Raw genomic sequence first — 25,520 nt, forward strand, 5'->3', positions numbered from 1 at the left:
TGACAAGAGCTTAGAAGTTTTGATTTTCTGACCTCTGTCAGAAAAATCCTCATTTCTAAGGAATCTATTATTGTTCCCAAGAAGGGAACTCTTGTTGACGGGGACAGAGAACTTTTTTCTTTGTTCACCTTCCGTCCGTGAGATCTGAGAAAGGCTAGGACGATGTCCGTATGAGCCTTTGCTTTTGACAGGGACGACGCTTGAATCAGGATGTCGTCCAAGTAAGGTACTACTGCAATGCCCCTTGGTCTTAGAACCGCTAGAAGGGACCCTAGTACCTTTGTGAAAATCCTTGGAGCAGTGGCTAATCCAAATGGAAGTGCCACAAACTGGTAATGCTTGTCCAGAAAAGCGAACCTTAGGAACTGATGATGTTCCTTGTGGATAGGAATATGTAGATACGCATCCTTTAAATCCACGGTAGTCATACATTGATTTTCCTGGATAGTAAGTAGGATCGTTCGAATAGTTTCCATTTTGAACGATGGTACCCTGAGAAATTTGTTTAGGATCTTTAGATCCAAAATTGGTCTGAATGTTCCCTCTTTTTTGGGAACTATGAACAGATTGGAATAAAATCCCATTCCTTGTTCTCTTATTGGAACTGGATGTATCACTCCCATCTTTAACAGGTCTTCTACACAATGTAAGAATGCCTGTCTCTTTATTTGGTTTGAAGATAATTGAGACCTGTGGAACCTTCCCCTTGGGGGTAGTTCCTTGAATTCCAGGAGATAACCTTGAGAAACTATTTCTAGCACTCAAGGATCCTGAACATCTCTTGCCCAAGCCTGAGCAAAGAGAGAAAGTCTGCCCCCCACTAGATCCGGTCCCGGATCGGGGGCTATCCCTTCATGCTGTTTTGGTAGCAGTGGTAGGCTTCTTGGCCTGCTTACCCTTGTTCCAGCCTTGCATTGGTTTCCAGGCTGGTTTGGGTTGTGAAGTATTACCCTCTTGCTTAGAGGATACAGAATTAGAGACTGGTCCGTTTCTGCGAAAGGGACGAAAATTAGGCTTATTATTAGCCTTAAAAGACCTATCCTGTGGGAGGGCGTGGCCCTTTCCCCCAGTGATGTCTGAAATAATCTCTTTCAAATCAGGTCCAAATAATGTTTTACCTTTGAAAGGAATGTTAAGCAATTTTGTCTTGGAAGACACATCCGCTGACCAAGACTTTAGCCAAAGCACTCTGCGCGCCACGACAGCAAACCCTGAATTTTTCGCCGCTAATCTAGCTAATTGCAAAGCGGCATCTAAAACAAAAGAGTTAGCCAATTTAAGTGCTTGAACTCTGTCCATAACCTCCTCATACGAAGATTCTTTACTGAGCGATTTTTCTAGTTCCTCGAACCAGAAACACGCTGCCGTAGTGACAGGAACAATGCATGAAATTGGTTGTAGAAGGTAACCTTGCTGTGCAAAAATCTTTTTAAGCAAACCCTCTAATTTCTTATCCATAGGATCTTTGAAAGCACAACTATCTTCGATAGGAATAGTAGTGCGTTTGTTTAGAGTAGAAACCGCCCCCTCGACCTTGGGGACTGTCTGCCATAAGTCCTTTCTGGGGTCGACTATAGGAAATAATTTCTTAAATATAGGGGGGGGAACAAAAGGTATGCCGGGCCTTTCCCACTCTTTATTTACTATGTCCGCCACCCGCTTGGGTATAGGAAAAGCGTCGGGGGGCACCGGAACCTCTAGGAACTTGTCCATCTTACATAATTTCTCTGGAATGACCAAATTGTCACAATCATCCAGAGTAGATAACACCTCCTTAAGCAGTGCGCGGAGATGTTCTAATTTAAATTTAAATGTCACAACATCAGGTTCAGCTTGATGAGAAATTTTTCCTGAATCTGAAATTTCTCCATCAGACAAAACCTCCCTCATGGTCCCTTGAGATTGGTGTGAGGGTATGTCAGAACAGTTATCATCAGCGTCCTCTTGCTCTTCAGTGTTTAAAACAGAGCAATCGCGCTTTCTCTGATAAGTAGGCATTTTGGATAAAAGATTTGCTATGGAGTTATCCATTACAGCCGTTAATTGTTGCATGGTAATAAGTATTGGCGCACTAGATGTACTAGGGGCCTCCTGTGTGGGCATAACTGGTGTAGACACAGTAGGGGATGATGTAGTATCATGTTTACTCCCCTCATTTGAGGAATCATCTTGGGCAATATCATTATCTGTTGCATTACTGTCCTTACTTTGTTTGGACTATGGCACAATTATCACATAAATTTAAATGGGGAGACACATTGGCTTTCATACATATAGAACATAGCTTATCTGATGGTACAGACATGTTAAACAGGCTTAAACTTGTCAACAAAGCACAAAAAACGTTTTAAAATAAAACCGTTACTGTCACTTTAAATTTCAAACTGAAAACACTTTATTACTGAATATGTGAAAAAGTATGAAGGAATTGTTCAAAATTCACCAAAATTTCACCACAGTGTCTTAAAGCATTAAAAGTATTGCACACCAAATTTCAAAGCTTTAACCCTTAAATTAACGGAACCGGAGCCGTTTTTACATTTAACCCCTATACAGTCCCAGAATGAGGCTCTGTCTATAACTAGAAAGGCCCCCATCAGAAAAAGGTGTCCAACACAGTGCCTGCCGTTTTTCTAAACGTTCCCCAAGATTATAATACCAATAATTAGTTAGAATCTGCATAATATGCCTAGTAAAGCAATTGTTTTAGCCCAGAAAAATGTCTACCAGTTTTTAAGCCCTTTTTGAAGCCCTTTATTCTTTTATATTTAACTAAGAAAATGGCTTACCGGTCCCCATGAGGGGAAATGACAGCCTTCCAGCATTACATGGTCTTGTTAGAAATATGGCTAGTCATACCTTAAGCAGAAAAGACTGCTAACTGTTTCCCCCAACTGAAGTTACTTCATCTCAACAGTCCTGTGTGGAAACAGCAATCGATTTTAGTTACTGTCTGCTAAAATCATCTTCCTCTTACAAACAGAAATCTTCATCCTTTTCTGTTTCAGTGTAAATAGTACATACCAGCACTATTTTAAAATAACAAACACTTGATAGAAGAATAAAACTACATTTAAACACCAAAAAACTCTTAACCATCTCCGTGGAGATGTTGCCTGTGCAACGGCAAAGAGAATGACTGGGGTGGGCGGAGCCTAGGAGGGATCATGTGACCAGCTTTGCTGGGACTCTTTGCCATTTCCTGTTGGGGAAGAGAATATCCCACAAGTAAGGATGACGCCGTGGACCGGACACACCAATGTTGGAGAAATAGTGAGATATCTTGCAGAGGGATGCAGCACTCTTAAAATTGCAAAGCTTCTGAAGCGTGATTATCGAACAATCAAGCGTTTCATTCAAAATAGTCAACAGGGTCGCAAGAAGCGTGTGGAAAAACCAAGGCGTAATATAACTGCCCATGAACTGAGAAAAGTCAAGCGTGCAGCTGCCAAGATGCCACTTGCCACCAGTTTGGCCATATTTCAGAGCTGCAACATCACTGGAGTGCCCAAAAGCACAAGGTGTGCAATACTCAGAGACATGGCCAAGGTAAGAAAGGCTGAAAGACGACCACCACTGAACAAGATACACAAGCTGAAACGTCAAGACTGGGCCAAGAAATATCTCAAGACTGATTTTTCTAAGGTTTTATGGACTGATGAAATGAGAGTGAGTCTTGATGGGCCAGATGGATGGGCCCGTGGCTGGATTGGTAAAGGGCAGAGAGCTCCAGTCCGACTCAGACGCCAGCAAGGTGGAGGTGGAGTACTGGTTTGGGCTGGTATCATCAAAGATGAGCTTGTGGGGCCTTTTCGGGTTGAGGATGGAGTCAAGCTCAACTCCCAGTCCTACTGCCAGTTTCTGGAAGACACCTTCTTCAAGCAGTGGTACAGGAAGAAGTCTGCATCCTTCAAGAAAAACATGATTTTCATGCAGGACAATGCTCCATCACATGCGTCCAAGTACTCCACAGCGTGGCTGGCAAGAAAGGGTATAAAAGAAGAAAATCTAATGGCATGGCCTCCTTGTTCACCTGATCTGAACCCCATTGAGAACCTGTGGTCCATCATCAAATGTGAGATTTACAAGGAGGGAAAACAGTACACCTCTCTGAACAGTGTCTGGGAGACTGTGGTTGCTGCTGCACGCAATGTTGATGGTGAACAGATCAAAACACTGACAGAATCCATGGATGGCAGGCTTTTGAGTGTCCTTGCAAAGAAAGGTGGCTATATTGGTCACTGATTTGTTTTTGTTTTGTTTTTGAATGTCAGAAATGTATATTTGTGAATGTTGAGATGTTATATTGGTTTCACTGGTAAAAATAAATAATTGAAATGGGTATATATTTGTTTTTTGTTAAGTTGCCTAATAATTATGCACAGTAATAGTCACATGCACACACAGATATCCCCCTAAAATAGCTATAACTAAATACAAACTAAAAACTACTTCCAAAAATATTCAGCTTTGATATTAATGAGTTTTTTGGGTTCATTGAGAACATGGTTGTTGTTCAATAATAAAATTAATCCTCAAAAATACAACTTGCCTAATAATTCTGCACTCCCTGTATGCACAAAAATGATACAAAGAGGATACAAAGCGACACTATTATATCCACACAAACTCAGAATAATGGTCAGGGAGAAGGTATATCTATTCGAAAATGCTCGTGAAGCTGAATTTTTTTTTTCTGAAATAGAACCTACAACTTAAATAGTAAGTAGATAGATAACAGTAAACAGACAATAACTAGGTTAATAGCCCTTCAACAGAATTGACATGGGTTTTTTTCAAATTAAAACAGTCCTCTGAAGAGGACCATTACCGAATCAAGAACTTAAAAGGGGAAATTTCCCTGCTGAATATTGAATTGAGATATTGTAGAATTCTAAATAAATATTTAGAACTTTTTTTTCTTTTTGCCCCCTCCCTCCCCCTCCCCTTTTTGGGGGGAAGGGGCGGGGGGCTCCTTTCTCTCCCCCCCCCCTTTTTTTTTTTTTCCTTGTTGTTCTCCTCCTCCCCTCACCCTCATTCCTGTCTTCTGCCACAATTACCCTATCTATGTTAACAGATGACTAAAAGACAAGATAAAGTTAAACTTATATCATGGAACATAGGTGGTATCTCGACCCCCATTAAAAGGAAACAATTGTCTCCCACCTGAGAAAAATGCAGGCAGACCTTGCATTCCTGCAAGAAACACATCTAGACATAGTTGAAATCAAAAAAATTAAAGGCTCTTGGGTTAAAGAGGTTGTTGCCTCTCCCAGTTTTGGAAGAAAAAGAGGGGTAGCCATCTTGATTGGAAAAAGATTGGAACATGAGTTAATCCACTCTGAAAAGGACCCTGAGGGGAGGTTTGTGATGATGAAAATCAAAATTCAAGATCAACTGTTTACTTTATGTAATATCTATGCACCTAACATGCTGGATTATGAGTTTTGGGACACGCTGCAATCCAAAATATTAACTTATTCAGAAGGTTATGTGGTATTGGGTGGCGATTTCAACATGGCGCCGCAATCCCCTCTAGATAGGCTCCGACAGACTAATAAACAAGTGAAACAAAAAAGAGACAATCTTGAAGCAAAAATATTCAAAACTTTAACCCAGAATTTAGCTGTTAAAGACATCTGGAGGATTCAAAATCCTGATGTCAGAGAATACACCTGCCTTTCTAAGGCCCATAAAACTCTATCTCGAATAGACTTGTTTTTAATTGATGACAGATTATGTACAATGAATACTATTGCAGGAATAACTCCTGTTACCTTATCAGATCACTCTCCTATTTTTTTAGAACTACAGCTAAATCGGTTTATAAACTCCTCTACAAGATTTAGATTCCCATATTACTTGGTGAATGACTCTAAATTTAAGAGTCATTTGATCAAGAAATTTAGGGAATACCTTCATTTTAATTCCGAATTTGCTGACCGCCCGGAAATATTCTGGGGAGCTGCTAAAGCAGTCCTCAGAGGTGAAATAACGGCTTACGCCGCTATGATATAAAAAAAATTGAAAAAGAGAGAGAAATAGGTTTGTGACTAATGCTTACAATCGTTACCTGCTGCAAAATACACCCTTCTACTGGGCTAAATATATAAAAGCCAAGAGTGAAAGAGATTCTATGGAATTATTAGTGGAAACACAGAAAGAACTGAGGTTTCAAGCCAAGCTTTACCGGTTTGGCAATAAATCGGGCAAATTACTAGCTAAGTTAGCCAAAGGTGACAATAAGCCTCCTTTGATTGAAAAAATTCTTCATAAAGGGAATCTATTGGTAAACACAGAAGATATCTTAGAGGTTTTTACAGAATATTACAGAGACCTGTACTCTGCAAAAACCGCAGATAAAATTCAGTCTGAGCAATTCTGGGGTCAGGTAAACTGTCCTTCAATCACAGCAGAAATGAACTCTATTCTTAATAGTCCAATCTCCAATGAGGAGGTTAGTAAATCAATTTTCGAATCACCAATGAACAAAGCAGCAGGCCCAGATGGTCTTCCTAATGAGGTGTATAAGATTCTGACCTCAGATATAGCTCCCTATCTATGTAAAACATTCAATGAATTTTTTATCGAGGGCAATACCATACCAACTGATTTTTCAGCCTCCTTTACAACTCTGCTCGCGAAGGGAAGTAAGGATCCTAGTCATAAGGAATCTTATCACCGATAGCCCTCTTGAACTCGGACTATAAGATCCTTGCCTCAATTTTGGCACGTAGGCTTCAAGGCGGCCTTTCACATATCATCCACAAGGATCAAGCAGGGTTCATCCATGGCCGAACTCAGCCTCCAAAATTAGGGAGGTTCTTCTGTTAACAGAATTCTTCCAAACCAGAGAGAGAGGGGCAGAGGGCAAAAAGGATCTTGCAATAGTCGCTATCGATGCGGCCAAGGCATTTGACTCTGTTTATTTCAGCCATCTGTTTACCTCACTAGCCAAATTTGGATTCAGGGATAACTTTGCTAACTTTATACACAACTTATATACATGCCCATCCACCAGACTAATAGTTAACAATTCATTATCTTCAGATATCGCTATTGAAAGGGGAACACGGCAGGGGTGTCCCCTGTCCCCCCTCCTCTTTGATATTGCAATAGAGTCTCTTGCTATAAAGATCCGACAGAATATTGAGGGCATTAATTTGGGTGAACATACAATGAAGGCTGCGTTATACGCAGATGATATCCTTCTTTACATTTCAAATACGAAGTCTAATATACCTAAATTGCTTAGTATCATTCAACAATTTGGCTCCTTCTCTGGGTATATGGTAAACACTTCCAAATCAGAATTATTTTGGTTAAATAAAAACAGGTATTCAATCAAAGATAGCCCATTTAAAGAGGTCTCAGAATCATTTAAATATTTGGGTATTACCATACCGGTAAATTTCACCGAGTTATACAAAGTTAATATAACACCCATATTAACAATGATTCGTGAGAGGCTGAAATCTTGGCAAAGTTTACCTATTTCATTATCTGGGAGAATAGCCCTATATAAAATGATTCTTCTCCCGAAACTCTTGTACATATTACAAAACACCCCACTAATATTATATGGAAAAGACATCAGGTTGCTTAATAGGGCAGTCGGGGAATTCCTTTGGCAGGGGAAAAAGGCAAGAATCTCTCTAATAAAATTAACCTCGGCAAAGGAATATGGGGGTCTAGCCTTGCCAGATATTAGGCAATACAATATGGCTTTTCTTGCAAGAACAGTGACAGGTTGGATTCTTCTCAAAGACTATGTTACAAATATCTTGCTAGAAGCAAATATCTGTCACCCATACCTTCTTACTGGTCTGGTGCATTGTGCACCTAAACTGTTACCCCCTGAAATCAAAAACTTCAAGAGTATTTTGAACCCGATTAAAGCCTGGTGGAAAATAGGGAATACCCTAAGATTGGACTGCAGCGTGTCCCAATACTTACCAATAAAAGGAAATCCAAGATTCCAGCCTGGCGTGGAAATGGCCATATTTGATAGATGGTCCCAACAAGGACTGGTAAAAGTTAAGCAAATCTTTGAAAATGGTTCAAATGTTGTAAAAACATTTGAACAATTGAAAAATGAATTCAAACTATCACACAAAGAATTTTTTGCATATTTGCAACTTAGACATTATGGATTAAAGATTACCAGGAACACGGATTGGTCATGGAATCTAGGAAAATTGGAGAATTGGCTGACTTTGATAAAAGCCGGACACATGTCTATAACCCCTTGCTATATACTTCTTAACGCCAATAAAGGAATTTCTGTATTGGAACATATAGCAACGACATGGTCCAGGTTAAATCCCTCAGAATTGGTAGAATCAAATAGTGTACAGAGGTCAATAGACCGAGTTTCTCGGGCCACTCTCTCTGCCACATGGAGGGAAGCACACCTTAAAATATTACATAGAACATACTTTACCCCAGCCCTAGGTTACAAAATACATAATTCAGAATTCAGGGCTTGCCCAAAATGCTCCCTTGTTGCAGCAGATCTGGTCCATATGCTATGGAACTGTCCAAATATACGCCAATTTTGGCACAAAGTCGAATTTTGGCTTAACAAAAATCTGGTGGCTGCTCCTCTGGTATTTACCCTGACACAGATTAATTTTTGTGTCCAATTGGAAGTACGGCAACAACCTCAGGAAAAAACAGAATTTATGTTTAACTGATAAATTACTTTCTCCAACGGTGTGTCCGGTCCACGGCGTCATCCTTACTTGTGGGATATTCTCTTCCCCAACAGGAAATGGCAAAGAGCCCAGCAAAGCTGGTCACATGATCCCTCCTAGGCTCCGCCTTCCCCAGTCATTCGACCGACGTAAAGGAGGAATATTTGCATAGGAGAAATCATATGATACCGTGGTGACTGTAGTTAAAGAAAATAAATTATCAGACCTGATTAAAAAACCAGGGCGGGCCGTGGACCGGACACACCGTTGGAGAAAGTAATTTATCAGGTAAACATAAATTCTGTTTTCTCCAACATAGGTGTGTCCGGTCCACGGCGTCATCCTTACTTGTGGGAACCAATACCAAAGCTTTAGGACACGGATGAAGGGAGGGAGCAAATCAGGTCACCTAGATGGAAGGCACCACGGCTTGCAAAACCTTTCTCCCAAAAATAGCCTCAGAAGAAGCAAAAGTATCAAATTTGTAAAATTTAGTAAAAGTGTGCAGTGAAGACCAAGTCGCTGCCTTACATATCTGATCAACAGAAGCCTCGTTCTTGAAGGCCCATGTGGAAGCCACGGCCCTAGTGGAATGAGCTGTGACTCTTTCAGGAGGCTGCCGTCCGGCAGTCTCGTAAGCCAATCTGATGATGCTTTTAAGCCAAAAAGAGAGAGAGGTAGAAGTTGCTTTTTGACCTCTCCTTTTACCAGAATAAACAACAAACAAGGAAGATGTTTGTCTAAAATCCTTTGTAGCATCTAAATAGAATTTTAGAGCACGAACTACATCCAAATTGTGCAACAAACGTTCCTTCTTTGAAACTGGATTCGGACACAAAGAAGGTACGACTATCTCCTGGTTAATGTTTTTGTTAGAAACAACTTTCGGAAGAAAACCAGGTTTAGTACGCAAAACCACCTTATCTGCATGGAACATCAGATAAGGAGGAGAACACTGCAGAGCAGATAACTCTGAAACTCTTCTAGCAGAAGAAATTGCAACCAAAAACAAAACTTTCCAAGATAATAACTTAATATCAACGGAACTAAATTGAGACTCCAAGGAGGAGTCAAAGGTTTGTAAACAGGCTTGATTCTAACCAGAGCCTGAACAAAAGCTTGAACATCTGGCACAGCCGCCAGCTTTTTGTGAAGTAACACAGACAAGGCAGAAATCTGTCCCTTCAAAGAACTTGCAGATAATCCTTTCTCCAAACCTACTTGAAGAAAGGATAGAATCTTAGGAATTTTAATCTTGTCCCAAGGGAATCCTTTAGATTCACACCAACAGATATATCTTTTCCATATTTTATGGTAGATTTTTCTAGTTACAGGCTTTCTGGCCTGAACAAGAGTATCAATGACAGAATCTGAGAACCCTCGCTTTGATAAAATCAAGCGTTCAATCTCCAAGCAGTCAGTTGGAGTGAGACCAGATTCGGATGTTCGAACGGACCTTGAACAAGAAGGTCCCGTCTCAAAGGTAGCTTCCATGGTGGAGCCGATGACATATTCACCAGGTCTGCATACCAAGTCCTGCGTGGCCACGCAGGAGCTATCAAGATCACCGATGCCCTCTCCTGATAGATCCTGGCTACCAGCCTGGGGATGAGAGGAAACGGTGGGAATACATACGCTAGTTTGAAGGTCCAAGGTGCTACTAGTGCATCTACTAGAGTCGCCTTGGGATCCCTGGATCTGGACCCGTAGCAAGGAACCTTGAAGTTCTGACGAGAGGCCATCAGATCCATGTCTGGAATGCCCCACAACTGAGTAATTTGGGCAAAGATTTCCGGATGGAGTTCCCACTCCCCCGGATGAAATGACTGACGACTCAGAAAATCCGCTTCCCAATTTTCCACTCCTGGAATGTGGATTGCAGACAAGTGGCAGGAGTGAGACTCCGCCCATTGAATGATTTTGGTCACTTCTTCCATCGCCAGGGAACTCTTTGTTCCCCCCTGATGGTTGATGTACGCAACAGTCGTCATGTTGTCCGATTGAAACCGTATGAATTTGGCCTTTGCTAGCTGAGGCCAAGCCTTGAGAGCATTGAATATCGCTCTTAGTTCCAGAATATTTATCGGGAGAAGAGATTCTACCCGAGACCAAAGACCCTGAGCTTTCAGGAGTCCCCAGACCGCGCCCCAGCCCACCAGACTGGCGTCGGTCGTGACAATGACCCACTCTGGTCTGCGGAAGCTCATCCCCTGTGACAGGTTGTCCAGGGACAGCCACCAACGGAGTGAATCTCTGGTCCTCTGATCTACTTGTATCGTCGGAGACAAGTCTGTATAATCCCCATTCCACTGACTGAGCATGCACAGTTGTAATGGTCTCAGATGAATTCGCGCAAAAGGAACTATGTCCATTGCCGCGACCATCAAACCTATTACTTCCATGCACTGCGCTATGGAAGGAAGAGGAACAGAATGAAGTACTTGACAAGAGTTTAGAAGTTTTGATTTTCTGGCCTCTGTCAGAAAAATCCTCATTTCTAAGGAGTCTATTATTGTTCCCAAGAAGGGAACTTTTGTTGACGGAGATAGAGAACTTTTTTCTACGTTCACTTTCCACCCGTGAGATCTGAGAAAGGCCAGGACGATGTCCGTGTGAGCCTTTGCTTGTGGAAGGGACGACGCTTGAATCAGAATGTCGTCCAAGTAAGGAACTACTGCAATGCCCCTTGGTCTTAGCACCGCTAGAAGGGACCCCAGTACCTTTGTGAAAATTCTTGGAGCAGTGGCTAATCCGAACGGAAGTGCCACAAACTGGTAATGCTTGTCCAGAAAGCCGAACCTTAGGAACCGATGATGTTCCTTGTGGATAGGAATAAGTAGATACGCATCCTTTAAATCCACCGTGGTCATGAATTGACCTTCCTGGATGGAAGGAAGAATTGTTCGAATGGTTTCCATTTTGAACGATGGAACCTTGAGAAACTTGTTTAGGATCTTGAGATCTAAGATTGGTCTGAATGTTCCCTCTTTTTTGGGAACTATGAACAGATTGGAGTAGAACCCCATCCCTTGTTCTCCTAATGGAACAGGATGAATCACTCCCATTTTTAACAGGTCTTCTACACAATGTAAGAATGCCTGTTTTTTTATGTGGTCTGAAGACAATTGAGACCTGTGGAACCTCCCCCTTGGGGGAAGCCCCTTGAATTCCAGAAGATAACCTTGGGAGACTATTTCCAGCGCCCAAGGATCCAGAACATCTCTTGCCCAATCCTGAGCGAAGAGAGAGAGTCTGCCCCCCACCAGATCCGGTCCCGGATCGGGGGCCAACATCTCATGCTGTCTTGGTAGCAGTGGCAGGTTTCTTGGCCTGCTTACCTTTGTTCCAGCCTTGCATTGGCCTCCAGGCTGGCTTGGCTTGAGAAGTATTACCCTCTTGCTTAGAGGATGTAGCACTTGTGGCTGGTCCGTTTCTGCGAAAGGGACGAAAATTTGTTTTATTTTTAGCCTTGAAAGACCTATCCTGAGGAAGGGCGTGGCCCTTACCCCCAGTGATATCAGAAATAATCTCTTTCAAGTTAGGGCCAAACAGCGTTTTCCCCTTGAAAGGAATGTTAAGCAATTTATTCTTGGATGACGCATCCGCTGACCAAGATTTTAGCCAAAGCGCTCTGCGCGCCACAATAGCAAACCCAGAAATTTTCGCCGCTAATCTAGCCAATTGCAAAGTGGCGTCTAAGGTGAAAGAGTTAGCCAATTTGAGAGCATGAATTCTGTCCAAAATCTCCTCATAAGAAGAATCTTTATTGAGCGCCTTTTCTAGTTCATCGAACCAGAAACACGCTGCTGTAGTGACAGGAACAATGCATGAAATTGGTTGTAGAAGGTAACCTTGCTGAACAAACATCTTTTTAAGCAAACCCTCTAATTTTTTATCCATAGGATCTTTGAAAGCACAACTATCTTCTATGGGTATAGTGGTGCGTTTGTTTAGAGTAGAAACCGCCCCCTCGACCTTGGGGACTGTCTGCCATAAGTCCTTTCTGGGGTCGACCATAGGAAACAATTTCTTGAATATAGGGGGAGGGACGAAAGGTATGCCGGGCCTTTCCCATTCTTTGTTTACAATATCCGCCACCCGCTTGGGTATAGGAAAAGCTTCGGGGGGCCCCGGGACCTCTAGGAACTTGTCCATCTTACATAATTTCTCTGGAATGACCAAATTCTCACAATCATCCAGAGTAGATAACACCTCCTTAAGCAGAGCGCGGAGATGTTCCAATTTAAATTTGAATGTAATCACATCAGGTTCAGCTTGTTGAGAAATTTTCCCTGAATCTGAAATTTCTCCCTCAGACAAAACCTCCCTGGCCCCCTCAGACTGGTGTAGGGGCACTTCAGAACCAATATCATCAGCGTCCTCATGCTCTTCCGTATTTTCTAAAACAGAGCAGTCGCGCTTTCGCTGATAAGTGGGCATTTTGGCTAAAATGTTTTTGATAGAATTATCCATTACAGCCGTTAATTGTTGCATAGTAAGGAGTATTGGCGCACTAGATGTACTAGGGGCCTCCTGTGTGGGCAAGACTGGCGTAGACGAAGGAGGGGATGATGCAGTACCATGCTTACTCCCCTCACTTGAGGAATCATCTTGGGCATCATTTTCTCTAAATTTTGTGTCACATAAATCACATCTATTTAAATGAGAAGGAACCTTGACTTCCCCACATACAGAACACAGTCTATCTGGTAGTTCAGACATGTTAAACAGGCATAAACTTTATAACAAAGTACAAAAACCGTTTTAAAATAAAACCGTTACTGTCACTTTAAATTTTAAACTGAACACACTTTATTACTGCAAATGTGAAAAAGTATGAAGGAATTGTTCAAAATTCACCAAAATTTCACCACAGTGTCTTAAAGCCTTAAAAGTATTGCACACCAAATTTGAAAGCTTTAACTCTTAAAATAACGGAACCGGAGCCGTTTTTATATTTAACCCCTATACAGTCCCTGGTATCTGCTTTGCTGAGACCCAACCAAGCCCAAAGGGGAATACGATACCAAATGACGCCTTCAGAAAGCCTTTTCTATGTATCAGAGCTCCTCACACATGCATCTGCATGTCATGCTTCCCAAAAACAAGTGCGCAATAGAGGCGCGAAAATGAGGCTCTGCCTATGATTAGGGAAAGCCCCTAGAGAATAAGGTGTCCAATACAGTGCCTGCCGGTTATTTTACATAATTCCCAAGAAAAAAATAATTCCTCAAAGCTATGAAGTATTAAAAATGCTTATATATCAATCGTTTTAGCCCAGAAAATGTCTACCAGTCTTAAAAGCCCTTGTGAAGCCCTTTATTCTTATGTAATAAAAATGGCTTACCGGATCCCATAGGGAAAATGACAGCTTCCAGCATTACATCGTCTTGTTAGAAATGTGTCATACCTCAAGCAGCAAAAGTCTGCTCACTGTTTCCCCCAACTGAAGTTAATTCCTCTCAACAGTCCTGTGTGGAAACAGCCATCGATTTTAGTAACGGTTGCTAAAATCATTTTCCTCTTACAAACAGAAATCTTCATCACTTTTCTGTTTCAGAGTAAATAGTACATACCAGCACTATTTTAAAATAACAAACTCTTGATTGAAGAATAAAAACTACAGTTAAACACCAAAAAACTCTAAGCCATCTCCGTGGAGATGTTGCCTGTACAACGGCAAAGAGAATGACTGGGGAAGGCGGAGCCTAGGAGGGATCATGTGACCAGCTTTGCTGGGCTCTTTGCCATTTCCTGTTGGGGAAGAGAATATCCCACAAGTAAGGATGACGCCGTGGACCGGACACACCTATGTTGGAGAAATTAATCATTCTCACAATTTTAGCTGCTAGATATTTGATTATTAAACATTGGAAGAGCTCAAGGACTCCCTCAATTCTCGAGGTAAAAAATAGTTTGAAGAAACAATGCATGATCAAGCAAAGGGATACCAACATTGATAATGAAGGAGACATAAAAAAATTATTTTTGAAATGGTCAGCCTTTATTAAAGGCTATCCAACCAATGAAATAGAAATGATAATTTTTCCATTTAGGAACTCAGAATTGGTCTTGCTTAATCTGTGGTAGGAGATGGGGGTGAGGGTCGGAGTCGGAAGGGCATGGACTAAATATACGATCCAAGTTATTTTCTTCCCTCCTTTTTTTTTTTTTTTTTTTGGGCAAGGGGTGAAGAGGAGGGGGAGGACAATCAGGGAGGGAAAAAAAAAAAAAAGGAGGCTTAATATAAGTCATGTGTGTTAACAAACATAATCAATGCAACATGGCTTATTACTTACATAATATGTTATGTAAAGTCATTTTTTTTCAGTATCAAGATTGCTGCTGCCATGATTTTGATTCATTTAGTAAATACAATTAATGCAACATGGCAATATGAGTTAGTACTTATGTAATGTGGTACGTTAAGTTATTTCTTTTATGATGTAACAGATAGAAGTGATCTGTAATAAGAATGTTATTGCCATGTCCATGATTTAATGTTTTTCTTTTATCTTTTTTGTTTGTCTTGCCTTGTTTCTGTATTACTTAATGTATTAAGCCTTAATAAAAGTGAAATTTAAAAAAAAAAAAAAAAATGTTTGCGATGTGGGGGGCTGGCGGTTTAGGGGATAATAGGTTTATTTAGTGGCAGTGATGTGGGAGGCCAGAGGTTTAGGGGTTAATAACTTTATTTAGTGGCGGCAATGTCGGGGAGAGGCGGAATAGGGGTTAATATCTTTATTATAGTGTGGGTGATGTTGGGGTGCGGGGGAATAGGGGTTAATAACTATTATAGTGTGGGTGATGTTGGGGAGAGGCGGAATAGGGGTTAATATCTTTATTATAGTGTGGGTGATGTTGGGGTGCGGGGGAATAGGGGTTAATAACTATTATAGTGTGGGTGATGTTGGGGAGCGGGGGAATAGGGGTTAATAACTTTATTATAGTGTGGGTGATGTTGGGGAGCGGGGGAATAGGGGTTAATAACTTTATTATAGTGTGGGTGATGTTGGGGAGCGGGGGAATAGGGGTTAATAACTTTATTATAGTAGCAGCGATGTGGGGGAGGGGCGGAATAGGGGTTAATTAGTTTATTTAGGTGGCAGCAGATTAGGGGTTAATAAGTTTATGTAGGTGTTGGCGATGTCGGGGGCAGCAGATTAGGGGTGTTTAGACGCAGGGTTTATGTTAGGGTGTTAGGTTTAAACGTAACTTTTTTTTTCCCCATAGACATCAATGGGGTTGCGTTACGGGGATCGCCATTCCGCGCTTCAGGTGTTAGTTTTTTCTAACACGCTCTCCCAATTGATGTCTATGGGGGAAACGTTCACGAGCACGTCAAAGCAGCCCTTGGATTTTGTGCGGTATGAAGCTCATTGTAACCATATCACACGCACAAGGCGGCTTTTTAAAAGCTTGTAATGGCAGCACTATGGAGGGTGAAATAACGCAACTTTTGTTGCGTTCGTTTCACACCCTCAGCGCAAAACTTGTAATCTAGGTGTATGTGATTTACTGATCATGGAGCCTCAGTCCATCTACATGAAAACATCTTGCCCCAAAACTTATTAAAATAAAATAATTAGTTAGAATCTGAATCTTACCATATAACAAGAGGTACCGTCATTATAATATCGAAGAACATCAGAGATAATACAGCTGTTAAAATCTGCAAAATAAATACAAAAAATAGAAAATTAATTTCCTATCTTACTACAGTCAATTATTTTTTTCTTATACGTACAAAGACCTACTACATGTGCTAACTCTAGGTAGGAACATAAATGTCCCCACTCATAACTGTACAGGCATAGCATGGTCATCCTGCCTCAGTCTTGCATTTAAAAACCCAATAGAAGCACATTTATCACTTTAGTTGGGGTGCAATAATTGACACTATAGATAATATACAAGGATACAAGTATAGTATAGTAATATAGACAGCAGAAAAGGAATGTTCACACTTTAAACTCAAATTCCTTTAGTTCTGAAATTGAACAAGCAGATTAAGCAACAAAACAAATATAAACTAGACACTCTCTGTAAAAGTCTGCTGAAGAATGTGTCAAAGCTTGTTTCAGCTATAGGAAAATCACTATAGTGTTATATAAAATATGCCATGAGTGCCAAACTTCTTATATGAAGGTTCTCCACATAAAGTGGAGACTGTCGTTGACACATGGGACCATGATCTCTGCTGCCTGTCCTACTTGATGAACATATAGAAAATGCCGATACAGTATCTGCAGTGATCTTGTGTACATTGATAGCTATAACCCCAGTAGGAACCATTTTAGTAAACAGAAGTATATTGAAAGACTTGTGCTGTTGTGCTGCTATTAAGTGTCTGAATACATCCATTAATGGATTCAAGTATTATTTAGATGTGCACAATTGTGCTCTGACCAATTATAATAAATGTAAACACTTTGAATTGTTTAAACAATTCTTTCTGTGCAACAGTTTCTATGGCCATTGAAAAGCAAGGTATGTAATTTGAGAAACATGTTAATTTGATATATGTTTTATTCATTTATTTTAAAGTTGAATTTCTTTTTATTCACGGTTGTTTTTGTAGTTTTATTTAATTGAGGGTGTGCAACTTCCTCTTCTTTTTTCCAGTATTTATCCTAAAGATCTTCAGACAGAAGATATATGTCTTTGGTATAGAAAATCTAGATGCTCGAGTCACTGACCCACCAGTGCCATAATGTGATATCCCTAACATCTGCTGTCGCCAGCTCTCCAATATAAACATTGAAAAATCAATAATTTCCCATGATGAGGAGTGGGTATCCTGGGGATTACTCAGAACCCAAGACCTTTATAAAAATGGGAGGAGGTTGCTCTCACCAGGAAGTCTACCTAAAGAATTGCCCCAACATCCTCCTTAGACTTATTTTAAATACTTGCTCCCTTATGATTTTCTGTTGAGTTGGGGGTTTCCTAAAACACAAATGAGGGAAATTTTCTAACTAGTAGAAATGCTGGACGCAGATTAATTAAACCTCTGACTATTCATCTATTCGTTACAGAATTTGGTGGGAAGATGAGTGTATGGGGAGACCATGGCAGCTCGGAATATGGGAGAGAGACTTGGGGTTTGTGAGTGATGTAACTCTTACCAAAAGGGCCCTTCATTGTGCAAATGGAATAGAACTAGATTTTTAAATTTTATCAAAATGGCATTTCATGCCACTCTGTTTAATGTGTTTCCTACTTATCCTCCCTTATGTTGGAGAGGATGTGGAGAGATTGGTTCAAATATACATATATGGTGGAGCTGCCCTAAAATGGCTAATACTATGTTTGTAATAATATTTATACCCAACAATCTACAAATATCAAAGTCTCCAGATAATAGTCTCTTTAAAGAGGCACTCAAGTCAAAATTAAGCTTTCATGATTCAGATAGAGCAGCAAATTTAAACAACTTTCAAATTTACTAACATTAACAAAATGTGCACAGTCTTTTTGTATTTACACTTTTTGAGTCACCAGCTCCTTCTGAGCATGTGCAAGAATTCACAAAATATACGTATATGCATTTGTGATTGGATGATGACTGTCACATGATACAGGGGGAGTGGAAATAGACATAACTTTGAAATTTGTCAGAAAAAAAAATCTACTTATTTAAAGTTCAGAGTAAGTACTATTGCATTGTCTTTTTATCATATATTTGTTTGTTATGCAAATCTGTTGTATTTAGTGTCCCTTTAACATTATGGATGGCAGGATACCTAACCCCAATGCGATTTTAGCAACACACATTGTCGCAGATACTAAACTTTCCATAGCCAAGTTTTGGAAGAGGGTAGATACCACAGCAGTAGCGAAAGTGCTTGGCCTCATTGATGTCAATGTCCAAATGGAGAAAGGATTTACCAGTCGCAGGATAGGCTTGAGATCTATTGGAACATATGGGATATCTGGCTTTTGTGGAATAAGTAAGGAGCGTAGCTTTGGCCAGCACAGAACTGGCATCTTTTTTCAATAATAAAGTAGGTAATAACATACTGATTTACTTTTTATTATATTGACAGTTATGCGTCTTCCACATATTTTTTTATGCTTATCATGGTTATTATGTTTTCATGTCTTGTTGTACTCTCATATTAGTGTAAGCCAAGGTTGTGTTTTAAAGCCCATAAAGGGCTCAACGTATATTTATGTAAAGACCTCCTAGTAATTTAGGTATCTATGTTAAATAATAGCCAACATGATGCTTTGTTCAGCAGCAAGAGGAGGTAAATCCCAGGTTTGTGCCTGATATTTCTGAGTTATTTATATATTTAATGTATGTTTGAAATTTATTTATTTTACTACTGTACGGATTTGTAAGTTTACTTTACTTCTATGTGTACAAGCCTCAATAAAAAATAAATAAAACAATTTTAACAGATAAAACATACTTTAATCATGAATTTGATAACAAAACAGAAAATGTTATTGGGTTACTTATCTAGAAAGAAGCTCTTACATAGTCAACCATATCTCTTTTTTTTTAACGAAATGCACATATTAGATGGAATAAATTATTGATTTAGGTGGAAAACCTAAAAGTACATACAGAAGACCATGGTAAAAGCACAAAAGATTATCGAGTCTGGTATAAGATTAGTATAAATTATACAGTAATCTTATAGAAGACACATAAAAAATAGTCTGCCAATGAAAACTACACAAGTAACCACAAGTTTGAAAAATAGAATTTATGCTTACCTGATAAATTACTTTCTCTTACGGTGTATCCAGTCCACGGATTCATCCTTACTTGTGGGATATTCTCATTCCCTACAGGAAGTGGCAAAAAGAGCACACAGCAGAGCTGTCCATATAGCTCCCCCTCAGGCTCCGCCCCCCCCAGTCATTCGACCGACGGTTAGGAGAAAAAGAAGAAACCATAGGGAGCAGTGGTGACAGTAGTTTTACAAAAATAAATTTGAACCTGACTTAATTGCCAGGGCGGGCCGTGGACTGGATACACCGTAAGAGAAAGTAATTTATAAGGTAAGCATAAATTCTGTTTTCTCTTACATGGTGTATCCAGTCCACGGATTCATCCTTACTTGTGGGATACCAATACCAAAGCTTTAGGACACGGATGAAGGGAGGGAACAAGTCAGGTAACCTAAACGGAAGGCACCACTGCTTGCAAAACCTTTCTCCCAAAAATAGCCTCCAAAGAAGCAAAAGTATCAAATTTGTAAAATTTGGCAAAAATATGTAGTGAAGACCAAGTCGCTGCCTTACAAATCTGTTCAACAGAAGCCTCATTCTTGAAAGCCCATGTGGAAGCCACAGCTCTGGTGGAATGAGCTGTAATTCGTTCAGGAGGCTGCTGTCCAGCAGTCTCATAAGCCAAACGGATGATGCTTTTCAGCCAGAAGGAAAGAGAGGTAGCAGTCACTTTCTGACCTCTCCTCTTACCAGAATAGACAACAAACAAGGATGATGTTTGTCTGAAATCTTTAGTTGCATTTAAATAGAATTTTAAAGCACAAACCACATCAAGATTGTGTAACAGTCGTTCCTTCTTAGAAACTGGATTAGGGCACAGAGAAGGAACAATGATTTCCTGGTTAATATTCTTATTAGAAACCACTTTTGGAAGGAAACCAGGTTTGGTACGCAAAACAACCTTATCTGCATGGAACACCAGATATGGTGAATTACACTGCAAAGCAGACAATTCTGAAACTCTTCGAGCAGAAGAAATGGCTACCGAAAACAAAACTTTCCAAGATAACAACTTAATATCTATGGAATGTAAAGGTTCAAACGAAACCCCTTGAAGAACTGAAAGAACTAAATTTAGACTCCATGGAGGAGCCACAGGTTTATAGACAGGCTTGATTCTAACTAGAGCCTGTGCAAAAGCCTGAACGTCTGGTACTGCTGCCAGACGCTTGTGTAACAGGATAGACAGAGCAGATATCTGTCCCTTTAAGGAACTAGCTGACAATCCTTTCTCCAATCCTTCTTGGAGAAAAGACAATATCCTTGGAATCCTAATCTTACTCCACGAGTAACCCTTGGATTCACACCAACAAAGATATTTCCGCCATATCTTATGGTAAATTTTCCTGGTGACAGGCTTTCTGGCCTGGATCAGAGTATCTATAACTGATTCAGAGAACCCACGCTTAGCTAGAATTAAGCGTTCAATCTCCAAGCAGTCAGTTGCAGAGAAACTAGATTTGGATGCTTGAATGGACCCTGTATTAGAAGATCCTGCCTCGATGGCAGTTTCCATGGTGGAACCGATGACATGTCCACTAGGTCTGCATACCAAGTCCTGCGTGGCCACGCAGGCGCTATCAGAATTACCGAATCCTTCTCCTGTTTGATTCTGGCTACTAGCCTAGGGAGAAGAGGAAACGGTGGAAAGACATAAGCTAGACTGAAGGACCAATGCTCTATTAGAGCATCTATCAATGCCGCCTTGGGATCCCTGGACCTGGATCAGTAAAGGGGAAGTTTGTTGTTCTGACGGGACGCCATCAGATCCAATTCTGGAATGCCCCATAGCAGGGTCAGCTGAGCAAAAACCTCCGGGTGGAGTTCCCACTCCCCCGGGTGAAAAGTCTGACGACTCAGAAAATCCGCCTCCCAGTTGTCTACTCCTGGGATGTGAATTGCAGATAGGTGGCAGGAGTGATCCTCCGCCAATTTGATGATCTTGGTTACTTCCTTCATCGCTAGGGAACTCTTTGTTCCTCCCTGATGATTGATGTACACTACAGTCGTGATGTTGTCCGACTGAAATCTGATGAATTTGGCCTCCGCTAGTTGAGGCCATGCCTGGAGCTTATTGAATATCGCTCTCAGTTCCAAAATGTTTATCGGGAGAAGAGATTCTTCCCGAGACCATAGGCCCTGAGCTTTCAGGGAGTACCAGACTGCACCCCAGCCTAACAGACTGGCATCAGTCGTGACAATGATCCACTCCTGTCTGCAGAATGCACATTCCCTGAGACAGGTGATCCTGAGACAACGGCCAGAGAATAGAGTGTCTGGTTTTCTGGTCCATTTGTATTTGAGGAGACAAATCTGCATAATCCCCATTCCACTGTTTGAGAATGCACAGTTGTAGTGGTCTGAGATGAATTCGGGCAAAAGGGACAACGTCCATTGCCGCAACCATTAATCCGATTACCTCCATGCACTGAGCCACAGAAGGCCGAGGAATGGAATGAAGAACTCGGCAAGTAGTTAAAAGCTTTGACTTCCTGACCTCTGTCAGAAATATTTTCATTTCTACCGAGTCTATTAGTGTTCCCAGGAAGGGAACCCTTGTGAGCGGGGACAGAGAACTCTTTTCTACGTTCACCTTACACCCGTGAGACCTTAGAAAGGCCAGAACAATGTCCGTATGAGCCTTGGCTCTGTGAAAAGACGACGCCTGTATTAAGATGTCGTCTAGGTAAGGTGCTACTGCAATGCCCCGCGGGCTTAGTACCGCTAGAAGGGACCCTAGCACCTTTGTGAAAATTCTGGGAGTGGTGGCCAACCCGAAAGGAAGGGCCACGAACTGGTAATGCGTGTCCAGAAAGGCGAACCTTAGGAACTGATGATGATCTTTGTGGATAGGAATATGTAGGTACGCATCCTTTAGATCCACGGTAGTCATATATTGACCTTCCTGGATCATCGGTAAGAGTGTCCGAATGGTTTCCATTTTGAAAGATGGAACTCTGAGGAATTTTTTAGAATTTTTAGATCCAGGATTGGCGTGAAAGTTCCTTCCTTTTTGGGAACTACAAACAGGTTTGAGTAAAATCCCAGTCCTTGTTCTGCAATTGGAACTGGGTGTATCACTCCCATCTTTAGAAGATCTTCTACAAAGCGTAAGAACGCCTGTTTCTTTGTCTGGTCTGAAGATAAACGAGAAATGTGGAACCTTCCCCTTGGAGGAGAGTCCTTGAATTCTAGAAGATACCCCTGAGCAACAATTTCTAATGCCCAGGGATCTGGAACATCTCTTGCCCAAGCCTGAGCAAAGAGAGAAAGTCTGCCCCCTACCAGATCCGGTCCCGGATCGGGGGCTACCCCTTCATGCTGTCTTGGTAGCAGCCGCAGGCTTCTTGGCCTGTTTACCCTTGTTCCAGCCCTGCAAAGGCTTCCAGGTTGCTTTGGGCTGGGAAGCGTTACCCTCTTGCTTTGCGGTTGCAGAGGTTGAAGCAGGTCCGCTCCTGAAGTTGTGAAAGGAGCGAAAATTAGCCTTGTTTTTGGCCTTAAACGGTCTATCTTGTGGAAGGGAATGGCCCTTTCCCCCAGTGATATCCGAAATAATTTCTTTCAAATCTGGGCCGAATAGGGTCTTTCCCTTGAAAGGAATATTTAATAGTTTTGTTTTGGACGACACATCAGCCGACCACGATTTGAGCCAAAGTGCTCTTCGCGCCATAATGGCAAAACCAGAATTTTTTGCCGCTAACTTAGCTAATTGTAAAGCGGCATCTGTGATAAAAGAATTAGCCAGCTTTAGAGCATGAATTCTATCCATGACTTCGTCATATGAAGTCTCCCTCTGGAGCGACTCCTCCAGCGCCTCAAACCAAAAAGCCGCTGCAGTAGTTACAGGAATAATGCAGGCAATCGGTTGAAGAAGGAAACCTTGTTGAACAAATATCTTCTTTAGCAAACCATCTAATTTTTTATCCATAGGATCTTTGAAAGCACAACTGTCTTCTATTGGTATGGTTGTGCGCTTGGCTAGTGTGGAAACTGCTCCCTCTACCTTAGGGACCATCTGCCACGCGTCCCGCCTGGGGTCAGTTATGGGGAACATTTTCTTAAAGATAGGGGGGGGGAACAAAAGGTACACCTGGTCTCTCCCACTCCCTAGTCACAATATCCGCCACCCTCTTCGGGATCGGAAACGCATCAGTGTACACAGGGACTTCTAGAAACTTTTCCATTTTACACAATTTTTCTGGGACCACCATGGGGTCACAATCATCCAGCGTAGCTAAAACCTCCTTAAGCAGTACGCGGATGTGTTCCAGCTTAAATTTAAATGCTATGGAATCTGATTCTGCCCGCTGAGAAACCTTTCCTGTGTCAGAAATTTCTCCCTCAGACAGTACATCCCTCACTGCCACTTCGGAGTGTTGTGAGGGTACAACAGATAAATCATCCAAAACTTCTGATTGCTCATCCTCTGTTCTTAAAACTGAGCTATCACGCTTTTTAGGAAAAACTGGCAGTTTGGATAGAAATGCCGCAAGGGAATTATCCATGACTGCTGCTAATTGTTGTAATGTAATAGGGCCCAATGCGCTAGAGGTACTAGGCATCGCTTGAGCGGGCGTAACTGGTGTCAACACATGGGGAGAGGAAGGAGGACTATCCTCGTTACCTTACGTTAAAGAATCATCTTGGGCTACATTTTTAAGTGTCACTGCATGGTCTTTAAAATGTTTAGATACCTTAGCACACTTTAAACACAAATGTAAAGGGGGTACCGCCATGGCTATTAAACACATAGAACAAGGTCTATCTGTAGGCTCAGACATGTTAAACAGACTTAGACAGCACTCAAATACAGTAAAATACAATTTTTGAAAAAACGGTACTGTGCCTTTAAATAATAAAAAACGCACACTTTTTTACTAAATCTCCAAAAATCATCCAATCTTTATGAAATTTTCACCATATTTTCCTAATGCTTTGAAATGATTGCACAGTAAATTTCAAGTCAATTAACCCCTTACTGCCCAAACCGGAGCAAATTAAAGCTGGTAAACCGGTTAGCAAAACTATAGCACCATGCCACAGCCTCTGCTGTGGCCCTACCTTCCTTGAGGATTCGTTTTAATCGAAAATAAGCCTCTCTGAAGTCCTCAAGTAATCGCTGGACTCTTCACATGGAGCTGCATGAAGCTGTCTGTAAAATCAACTGCGCAACTGAGGCGCAAATTTCAGGCCCCCTCCCTCTTCACTCTGGGGATGTGGGGCCTTCCCAAGCCAAAATAGGTGTCTAAATAGATGCCATGCGGAATAAACCCCAAAAAAGTGTTTCAAATGTAATAAAAACTTGTATAAATATCTGATTTTTGTAAAAAAATAATCGATTGCCCCTTAACAGTGTCCACCAGTGTTTGAGCCCTTTCAAATAAGCATTCCTTCTATACTAAGTCTCAGAATATGGCTTACCTTTCCCACATGGGGATTCTTGTCAGTCTTCTAGCATTACTAAGTCTTGACTAGAAAAAAATGACTGAAACATACCTCAAAGCAGTTAAGCCTGCAAACTGTTCCCCCCAACTGAAGTTTTCTGATGCTCAACAGTCCTGTGTTGGAACAGCAGTGGATTTTAGTTACAACATGCTAAAATCATTTTCCTCTCAGCAGAAATCTTCATCACTTTCTGCCACAGAGTAAATAGTACAAACCGGCACTATTTTAAAATAACAAACTTTTGATTGAAGAAATAAAAACTATAAATCTAACACCACATTCACTTTACCCTCCCGTGGAGATGCTACTTGTTAGAGCGGCAAAGAGAATGACTGGGGGGGGGGCGGAGCCTGAGGGGGAGCTATATGGACAGCTCTGCTGTGTGCTCTCTTTGCCGCTTCCTGTAGGGAATGAGAATATCCCACAAGTAAGGATGAATCCGTGGACTGGATACACTATGTAAGAGAAAAGAGGTTCTAGGTATCTCCTGATAGAGGGTAGAGAAAGCAAATACAATTTAATAATTAGATATGAAAATTAAATGTGCATATTATAGTACAATAATGTAGAATGACAATATGCACCTGCAAATATGTTACTTTAAGGGAGGGTAAAGTCAAAATTAAACTTTCA

The 25,520-nt window shown here is 41.1% G+C and overlaps 1 protein-coding gene across 1 annotated transcript in view; it reads right to left on the reverse strand.

Annotated features, from left to right (window-relative positions):
* TMEM241 (transmembrane protein 241) overlaps window positions 1-25,520 on the reverse strand; it is a 461,780-nt gene that overhangs the window by 26,601 nt on the left and 409,659 nt on the right. The window contains exon 14 of the mRNA XM_053715869.1: window positions 16,304-16,368. Coding sequence (XP_053571844.1) covers window positions 16,304-16,368 — 65 coding nt within the window. The remainder of the gene's footprint in view (window positions 1-16,303; window positions 16,369-25,520) is intronic.

Source organism: Bombina bombina, chromosome 5 (assembly GCF_027579735.1).
Source record: "Bombina bombina isolate aBomBom1 chromosome 5, aBomBom1.pri, whole genome shotgun sequence".
NCBI classification, from domain to species: Eukaryota; Metazoa; Chordata; class Amphibia; order Anura; family Bombinatoridae; genus Bombina; species Bombina bombina.